This window comes from Sinocyclocheilus rhinocerous, unplaced genomic scaffold (genome assembly GCF_001515625.1).
Source record: "Sinocyclocheilus rhinocerous isolate Xijiao unplaced genomic scaffold, SAMN03320098_v1.1 scaffold2207, whole genome shotgun sequence".
NCBI lineage: Eukaryota > Metazoa > Chordata > Actinopteri > Cypriniformes > Cyprinidae > Sinocyclocheilus > Sinocyclocheilus rhinocerous.
In genome coordinates, this window is record NW_015625575.1 from 620,771 (window position 1) to 630,967 (window position 10,197).

Here is a 10,197-nt window from a genome sequence, read left to right on the forward strand (position 1 = left end):
ATGCTAAAAAAAATCATTATATATATATATATATAAACTGAAGAATTGTAAAATTAGCTTGTTTTCCTTTAAAAAATATTAAGTACAGGATGTAAAATAAGAAATGTTTTTCCAAATATACACTTCAATCAAAAGTTTTGGAACGATAATACTTTTATTCAGCAAGGATGCATTAAATTGATCAAAAGTGACAGTAAACTCATTTATAATATTACAAAAGATTTATATTTCAAATAAATATTGTTCTTTTGAACTTTCTGTTCATCACAAAATCCATAAAAATATATTACCGTTTCCATAAAAATATGAAGCAGCACAACTGTTTCCAACATTGACAATAATCAGGAATGTTTCTTGAGCAGCAAATCAGCATATTAGAATGATTTCTGAAGGATCATGTGACACTGAAGACTGAGTAATGATGCTGAAAATTCAGCTTTGATCACAGAAACAAATTACATTTTAAAATTTATTGAAATAGAAACCAGCTTTTTAAAATTGTAATATTTCACAATATTTTACTGTGTTTCATTAAATAAATGCAGCCTTGGTGAGCAGAAGAGACTTCTTTCAAAAATATTTAAAAAAAATACGACCCCAGACTTTTGAACAATAATGTATTTTTGTTTATCTTCCTCAAATTGACTAAAAGAGTCTTTAACAGAATCAGGAATGTTTCTTGAGCAGCAAATCAGCATATTAGAATGATTTCTGAAGGATCATGTGACACTGAAGACTGGAGTAATGATGCTGAAAATTCAGCTTTGATCACAGAAACAAATTACATTTTAAAATTTATTGAAATAGAAACCAGCTTTTTAAAATTGTAATATTTCACAATATTTTACTGTGTTTCATTAAATAAATGCAGCCTTGGTGAGCAGAAGAGACTTCTTTCAAAAATATTTAAAAAAAATACGACCCCAGACTTTTGAACAATAATGTATTTTTGTTTATCTTCCTCAAATTGACTAAAAGAGTCTTTAACAGAACCATTAATGGTTCTAAATCAGAACCAGAATCATCATATTCCTCATGATTCCAGCATGTTTATGTGAAACTCCTGCAGTGTTTCAAATGCAGTGACTGTACCTGCGCCATGAAGCCTGGCCTCTAGGTACAACATTTTTAATCAGGAACTGTCAAGTGCATTTGATTAACATTAATGTGTCACATGGGTCGGCCCCCTACCATATGTATGCAGATTCACAGAGGGTCCAAGCGGCCCCAGCCGCGCTCCGGCACATTCATCACTGTCACACGTTGTGTTAGTTGTGTGTGTGTGTGTGTGTGTGTGTGTGTGTGTGTGGGAGACAGCAGTGGGTCTGATGAAGATCACACTTGCCGTCCCTCGCCCTCCTTTACGTGCTTAAGACAATGCAGTGAGGTCTGATAATACTACGGTAATACTGGGATGAGCTCTCACCTTTACTCACCATGACCTGGATATTAATATTTCGCTTAAGGAAGAAATGTCTTTTGTCTTGAATGCAGTTGCCTTATCATGTGCAGTTGAGATTGCATTTATTGGATAATTCAAAAATGTTGTAATTATGAACGTTGACAGCAGTTGATTGGAGCATGAAAAGTGGGCGTGTCCAACCAGATTGGAGGAGAGGATTTAAAAAATAAGAGGGGTTGATGTCCGACCAGTATCTTTGATATACTATTGTAATTTTTTTGCTATTATTTTGAATTAGATTTTATTTTTATATATTTTTTTTTTGAATGACAGTATTTTCTAAGTCATTTAATTTTAATATTAATTTTAAAAAATCACATGAATTGAAAAAATATATTTAAAAAAACGTATTTTGTGTCTCAGTTTTGTTTAAAGTTGGCGTTGAAACATAAAAGTTGAAAATAAGCCTTAAAATAGTAATTTGTAAAAGTGTTAGTAATTTGGAAAGTTTTAGTAATTTTTTTGTCATTTTAATTAGTTTTTTATGTAATTCATATGTAAGAAAGTGTAATTGCACTAATTAATCCTGTAAAGCCTGGAATGAAACAACAATTTAAAAAAAACAAAAAAACAGGTTTATCGGTAAAGGTTTGATTTTGTTGCTCATTTAGAGGCCTTAGAAAATATGATTTAATTAATATTAATTAAATCATATTTTAAATATTATTCATAAAATAGTAAATGTTATCAACAATATTAATAATACAACCTTAATTAATAATAAAATATGAATATTTATAATATTTATTTAAGTACTTTTAAGTACCATGTAAATGCTATGGTATATGAATAGAGTAATCATACAGTACTATGGTATTATAATTTTTCCACCAGAGTCCCATATTCATATTTCTATGCTTTTTCATTTCTATATTTTTTTGTGATTACTTGATAAGATTTTTTTTAAGAGATCACTTACAAAGAATTTGTAGGCAATTAAATATTTCAGATTTTTAAGATTTTAACAGTGTACCATAACTATAAAAGTTCTATCTTTCCATGACGTTACTAATGTCTATGAATTTTCCAGTTCTTGAAATTGCCTGATATTCACAGGTTCTTCATGATCAACGTGATTCTGAGGCTAGGAGACGTCCCATCTCTATTTCAGGATATGGTTATTGTCAGTAAGTGTTTGGCACCTCAGGATCAATGTGTAAGTGTACAGTACTCTTGGCACGTTGTCATGACGACCAGCTACACATTAAAGCCCATAATCTGTAAGCTCATTAAAAACGAGAGTAGCAATCTGAAGCAGAGCTGCAGCTGCAGGTGCTGCGGTGCTCGTGAATCCTCTGTGTCTCTGTGCTAAACCTGCAATGAAACGCATGCAACAGACCGCCTCCGGCCGGATCACGGCTCAGGGAGGGGCTGAACTGCGCTTTCTCAAATTGCCCTGTGGAGAATAAATGGGCATGTTTGAGAAATCAGTGGCAACACCTTTTTATTGCAGCCCAATCCCACCCTCCCCCTCCCCCTCACCCACCCACAGCGCTCGGGGAGCCGTTGCCATGGCGATCCGGTATTCCGACTAATGTATGGATGTGGAATTGGAATTCCTGGAGACAGTCAGGAGCTCTTGTGCTACAGCTCTCTTACAAACCAGTCTGAGCTCAGATCTCAGAACTTACAAAACAACCAGCGTATCAGTGTGCTCAGGGCAACAACACATGACACTTGAAAGAATTCAATTCATATTCATAAAGCGTCTGCTAAATGTCTAAATGTAAATGTATTTAAATATATATTATACACCTCTAAAATCAGAGAATTTAATTCACAAAATGTAAATCAATAATAAATATACTATATTTTTGAGATATATATGCACACATTTATATATACAGTGGGTACGGAAAGTATTCAGACCCCCTTAAATTTTTCACTCTTTGTTATATTGCAGCCATTTGCTAAAATCATTTAAGTTAATTTTTTTCCTCATTAATGTACACACAGCACCCCATATTGACAGAATCTTTGAAAACGGTGACGTCATGCGCATGCGTAGTACCGTGTTAGGTATGTAGACATGTGCAGTACGTGTAGCAACAAGTACTGTTTACTAACAAGGTGACAGCGCCAACTACTGGCCTGGCATACGTAATACAGCGTTTTTGGCGTTTTCGCGGATGCGTAAACGCGAATCGTTTTGAAAACGCTGTCGTGTATTAGTGAAACTTTTTAAAAACGCAAGGGGAAAACTTTTAAGTTTTTGACTACATCGTTGTCGTGTAAACGTAGCCTAAAACTAAACCTTAAAACTAAACCTTAAAATTATATACACGTTTTACTAATATTTTTTACTAAAATTAAAATGAAAAATTAACAAAAAACTATAATCATGTATATCAATGATTCTAAAATATCACTGCGGTGTATTATAAATACAATATGATAAAACTACCAATGTTCATTAACTAAATCATTAATTACATCAACTGTTCCAACCATGAAATAAGTTAATAATTTGTTTTCTAGGAAATTATTATACGGAATAAAGAACAAATACTCTTCTAGAACACAGAAGCGCATCAATATACAGTTCAACTGATGTGCAACTGGCCATCACAAAACTCATTTGAACTCTAAAGCCTCGTTTGAAGCACTTGGCAGAATTGATCATATTATTAATCTCCTTTGCATAATGCATCAGAACATCCTTTACTTGTAAAACTAACACACAGACTCCTGTGCAGTGTTGCTTTATTTTACAGTGTTTAAACGAGGCTCATGTTTTATCAAGTGTTTAATGTGGAAGCTGCATAAATGTGATGATCTCCCGCTCCAGCATTAGCTCAGCAGATCTGATCTGCGATACATCAAGCAATTAAATATTAATAGAGCATCTAAAGCGTCCTCTAGGTAAAACACACACAGGATCGGGTTCTACGATGAATAATGGAGCGCAATCATCGCAGATTACTGACGGACCGCTCAAAGACTAAAGCAGCACAGTTTTGTCCAAGTGTTTACATTTTAATAGATGCTTTCAGGTCCATTTCTGTTCACAAATACATTTGATTGATTACACTGACAGCAATGAAATGTTAAAAGTGCAAATGCGGACAAGTAATCGGTGACCGCTTATGACGAGGTTAAGAAACGTTCCCAGCACACGATCACAAGTTTTTCACCAAAAGGCAGTACAACATATACCACCATGTATAAAATTGAAATTTTTGCATTACATTAATGAGAAGTTGCATTTAAAAATGTGCTATGCACAATGTCACAGTGCAAAAAAAAAAAAAAAGGTAAACATTATGAGAAGCATTAAGATATTTTGCATTATTTTTTAATTTGTATTATTTGCAAGCAACCATTTTCCCCCCACAATTCTCAGTACTGTAATGCATTGACATTGTACTATTTTTTTCACATTACTTTCTGTGTAACACAGCAATTTTTGTTGAATTAAAGTAAAAATGCTGGAAATTTTCTTCATTAAAATAAACAAAAATTACAGGCAGTACAACAAATACCACCATGATGGATAAATGTTAATTAGTGACATTTTGCATTACATTAATGGGAGATTTTGTTTAAAAATGTGCTATGTACAACAAAGAAGCCGCCTATTTTAAGCAATGTTGCATTTTGCATTATTTTTATTTGTATTATTAACATTATTCCAGCCAAGCAAGCTGTTTTACTGTAATGCATTCAGATACTATTTCTTTGCTATACAGTCATTTTTTTTGTATTATAGTAAACAAAATGCAGTAATTTTTCTTTATTTAAATCAACTAAATAAAGGCAGTACAACAAATACCACCATGATGTATAAATATTCAGTGACATTTAAGCTTCAAATAACAAGAAATCATGTTTAAAAATGTGCTATGCACAAAATATCGAATCATCCTAAAAATAAACAATTTTCTTGCAAAACTATAATTCTCATACTTGACAGCTTTCGTGAGATTCACCCATTCAGTGCCGAACACGACGTTCAGACGAGATACAACGTACAAACACTGATGTATTGCATAACACAGGTCATTTGCTGACGGCACGTAATCTACAGTGCACTCTGTGCCATAGTCTTAGAAATGGCTTCCTGGGTAACGCGACTAAACCCAGAGATTCAAGTAGAGTTAAAGGATGTATTTCTGCGCATGGAATGTCAAAATTCACACACGAACCGTCACGGGGCAGCCGGACAGGAAGTGACACGCCTGGAGCGGACGGTTTATTCTGATCTATAAAGTGCTCGTCATAAAGGATTGTAATAGACTGATAATGACTACTGATCTCAACCGGAGGCCGGTGAAGAGACGTCGTTCCGGTCTCAGTATGGGATCTGGTTCTGGTAGAACTGCAGTATGTCGTAGGTTTTGCTCCTGTATCAGAGAAACACAGAGTTTCACCATTAACGTTCACAATAAAACTCTTTCTTTGAATATTACGTGACAAGGTGATGTTTGTTACCTGCTACTGAGGAAGCAGCGCTCGATGACTTTAATCATGAAGGCCGCGGCTTCCTTCTCACTCATGTTGGGGTTGAACCTTTGCCTGCCGAACAGGGTTATTATCGTAAAACTATTAGAAACATTTTTGTTCATTACTGAAATAAATACAATATAAATATTAGATAAAAAAATCCAGAAAATAAATTAATCCTAAATAGTAATATTAAAATAAATAAATAAATAAAAATGGCAAAAGTACATTACAAAATTAGTAAAAAATAAATAAATAAATTTTTTTATTGAAAACTGAAAATGTAAAAATAAAAGTTAATTCAAAATATTAATAAAAATATAAATAATACAAAAATAACACTGATGTACAGCGATCAATGTTTCAGAGGAAGAAACGACAGATTAGAGCGTTAAATTATGATTTAATATTCATTAACGCACTTCAGGAGTTTGATCGTCTGTCCTCTGAAGCACGGCAGCCCCGTGTCGAGCATCAAAGTCACCAGTGATACGACAGCATCCATGTATGGCCTGAAATAAATACATAAAACACACATAAAAGGGTTTTATAAAGCGCAAAAACAGGCATGAAACTTAAAATCTAATTCTAACCAGCTAGTGACAGAAAACCACTGTTATTATAGTATCAATGTGATGCTATTATAGTTTTTATTCATTTTTTTTTTTTAATTAAAATGAAATATTTTATATGATATAATATTATTATTTATATTTTTAAATCTTATACTATAATTTATAATTATTTTTATTTAGTTGTTCTTGTCTTTTTATTAGTTTTTAATACGTTTAATACAGTTTTTTCAAATTCAATTTTGGTTAAACTAAATGAAAACAAAAAATGTTGTAGTAGAAATGTGGCAAGTAGTTGATATAAAATAATTTAAAGCTTTTCTTCATATTTGATTTAATTTCCATTAAATGTTTATGTTATTTCAAGTAATGAAAATGTTTTATGGCTTCAGTTTTAATTTTATTTAACAATAATATCCCTGTAAAGAACAAACCCTATGCAGTCTTAAAATATTGGGACAGTCAGCAAGAGACAGAATCCGCTCACAGAGGGCAGCCAAAATCCTCCCAAATCTTTCCCAGACAGCCTCCTGTGTCCACACGTCTGACCTAATCCATCATCTCTGAGGATGCTGAAATATTGAAGAGTGGCCGTCTCACCTTACAGCCAGGTATCCGCGCACACACATCTCCATGAACCATTTAAAGGGAGTGGCCTCCATCTTGCCGCCCATGATCATCACCATCTCGTCGGTCAGCTTGATGTCGGGCTCCCAGCCCAGATTACCCCCCGGTGAACTCTCAAACATGAAGCCGAAGTCTAGAAGACACAAAAATACGTAAAACACAAACCCATAGTCATTTAACCCAGTCATTTCATTCATTCAAAACATCTAAAATTTAAGTTAATTTAATAGTTATTTAATAATTAATTAAATAAATGTATTTATTTTAAGTTTAACTTGAGTTTTCATTGCAAGAATGGAATAATTAATGGGTTATACGATGGAAATTTTCCTTGTTTGATGATCATTAGAAACATTAATATGTAGTGGACAAAAATAAAATAGATTAACACAAAATAAATTTCACAATCATTTCACCTTTTTAAAAAAAAATTAAACTTAAATTTTATATATATAATTATAATGAAATGTAATTCATTAAAATGTAAGTTCATGTAACATTTATTTAATAATTAAAAAATTAAATTAGTTTGAGTCTAATTTGAGTTTTTATTGCAAAATGAATTATGTACTAGAGGACATTATAGAAAAAAAAAAAAAAATTATATTAGTTGAAAAACCTAACACTAAATAAAAATTTGAAATGTTGCCTTCGCAACTAACTGAAATAAGTTTAAGGTGAAGCAAAAAAAAAAAATGAAATAAAAGTTAAAACTGAACTAAAACTAAAATAGAAATGAATTAAACCTAAAAAGTAATATATAAAAAAAAAATAAAAAAAAAATAGGCAGAAGCACATAATAAATGACAAAAAATGAACTAATGTTAAAATAAAAATAGAAAATAGAAAAATGAAAGCCAATTAAAAATATTAATAAAAATCTAAACAGAATATAAAAGTATCATATATATTATATTATAGTTTTTATTAATATTTTGAGCTTTTAATTTATATTTCATATTTAACATAACACTTGTGGTTGACAATCATAAGAGGACATTTTCATATTTTAAATTTACAGTAGCAAAAACAGCTATACCAATAAAATGGTATGAAAAAAGGGAGGAAAATAGACAAATAATCGAAATCATGGCGCCAGAAACCATGATTTTGGGGGAAAAATAAAATGCTACCTAAGAATCTGGCATCTTTAAGTTAAGCTAGTTTGGTTTAACCCAACTGACCGATGTGGATGAGATGGCCTTTGCTGTCCAGCATGATGTTGCCGTTGTGTCGGTCTTTGATTTGTAACAGGAAGAGCAGCAGACTGTATGCAGCCATACTGCGGATGAAGTTATAACGAGCCTTAGAGAGAGAGAAAGAGAGAAATTACACACGATGCTTAAGAAATAAAAGATCAGACACATCAGCTTTCTGTGCAACAACCAAAAATATCTGAAGCAAGTGTCTGTCACCTTCTGGAAGGCCAGCGTGGACTCGTCCCCGTACTGGTTCCTGAAGTATTCGTACATGCCAATGTCAGTCTGCCGGCCGAGCTGATCGCGCGACTTACAGTCCGGAATACATTCAATCACGCCACACTGAAAGAACCAAACAGGAAATCCAGGTAAGCAGAACTTCAGCAAGAAGTCTGACAGGAAGCTGAAACGACACTCACTCCAGGAGCGGTGGCCACCACCCGGTACGGGAACACAAACAGGTCCAAACCCACCAGCTGGAAGATGTTCTTGAAGAGACCGATGATCTGGAGGGCGAGCATGTCCTGATACCAGAGAAACAAAATGAATAAATCCATTTAATGGTGAACATTAACTCAAAACACATCAAGGTCAAATTTCAACCCAAATTCAAAATACAAAAAAAAAAAGATGCTTTTAACTAAATTATTACATTTTATTGATTATTATTTAAATTATTACTTTTTATTACATTATTGTATATTATATATACATTACTGTAATGGTTTCAGATGTATTATTTTACACTGAAAAAAATATAATATAATTTACATATCTGATGTAAAACAAATGGTAATTATGATTATATTTAAATTTAATCTAATTATTAACCACATTTTAACCGAAATTGAATTGACATTTTTGGAGTGAAATATAATAGACGTAAAAGGTTTCATAACATGTATATATAATTAAAAATTATGCAATAAATAAATAAATATAATATTTTATATTTTAACATTACATATATATATATTTATTTATTTCCCCCCCCATGAAAACTTATCCATGAAATAGTGTCAATGTACAAAATCTTAATGGTACTAAAAATGATAATTTCTTATTTCTTTCTTTAATTTTGCAGTGAAGCATGATACAGACTTTAGAGATTTCATAAGTATGTTTTCCATGATACTGACCTGTCTGCAATCATCGCCCACTTTAAAGATGGCCGCCTGCCAGCAGACCTTTTGAGCCGTCTCTGAATTCTCCTCACCTTCCTCCTGAGAGTCTGACGGGCAGCGCAGACCTGCAGACACACAGACAACGGGTCGCTTACAGTCATACAGAAACTGCACGTATTGAGGGCGTATGAAAGGTCACGTGCGACTCACCCTCTTTTTCAAGCTCACTAACTCCACACCTCTTCACTTTGAATTTCGCCAGATAAGGTGCTTTGGCAGCGCTGTAAAATCAGGCTAATGTTAATGAGCTCATAAATCACATGTGAAATGTAAACGGATAGCATGTGAACAGGTTTCTGGTGAGCGGTGATGTTTGGTGATACCTCTGCATGGGTGTTCCTGACTTGTAGTCGATATCGAGGACGATCGCTTCTGGATTGCTTGGCAAATAGCATCCTGATTACAGGGTTAGAAAAATTAAACAGATAAAAAAAAAAAAGACATAAATACCCAAGTAATATGTGACCCTGGACCACAAAAGCAGTCTTAAGTCGCTGGGGTATATTTGTAGCAATAGCCAAAAAAACATTGTATGGGTCAAAATTATAGATTTTTCTTTTATGCCAAAAATCATTAGGATATTAAGTAGATCTTGTTCCATGAATATATTTTTTAAATTTCCTACCATAAATATATCAAAGCTTAATTTTTGATTGGTAATATGCACTGCTAAGAACTTCATTTGGACAACTTTAAAGGTGATTTTCTCA

At 32.9% G+C, this 10,197-nt stretch overlaps 1 protein-coding gene across 1 annotated transcript in view; it reads right to left on the reverse strand.

The window, feature by feature from the left end:
• Nucleotides 1-4,747: 4,747 nt before the first annotated feature.
• Nucleotides 4,748-10,197, reverse strand: part of pi4kaa (phosphatidylinositol 4-kinase, catalytic, alpha a) — a 52,909-nt gene continuing 47,459 nt past the window's right edge. The window contains exons 46-55 of the mRNA XM_016567581.1: nucleotides 9,811-9,883; nucleotides 9,638-9,708; nucleotides 9,443-9,552; nucleotides 8,723-8,827; nucleotides 8,520-8,645; nucleotides 8,289-8,409; nucleotides 7,078-7,237; nucleotides 6,328-6,417; nucleotides 5,894-5,977; nucleotides 4,748-5,805 (exon numbers count right to left, since the gene is read on the reverse strand). Coding sequence (XP_016423067.1) covers nucleotides 5,754-5,805; nucleotides 5,894-5,977; nucleotides 6,328-6,417; nucleotides 7,078-7,237; nucleotides 8,289-8,409; nucleotides 8,520-8,645; nucleotides 8,723-8,827; nucleotides 9,443-9,552; nucleotides 9,638-9,708; nucleotides 9,811-9,883 — 992 coding nt within the window. The 3' untranslated portion in view covers nucleotides 4,748-5,753. The remainder of the gene's footprint in view (nucleotides 5,806-5,893; nucleotides 5,978-6,327; nucleotides 6,418-7,077; nucleotides 7,238-8,288; nucleotides 8,410-8,519; nucleotides 8,646-8,722; nucleotides 8,828-9,442; nucleotides 9,553-9,637; nucleotides 9,709-9,810; nucleotides 9,884-10,197) is intronic.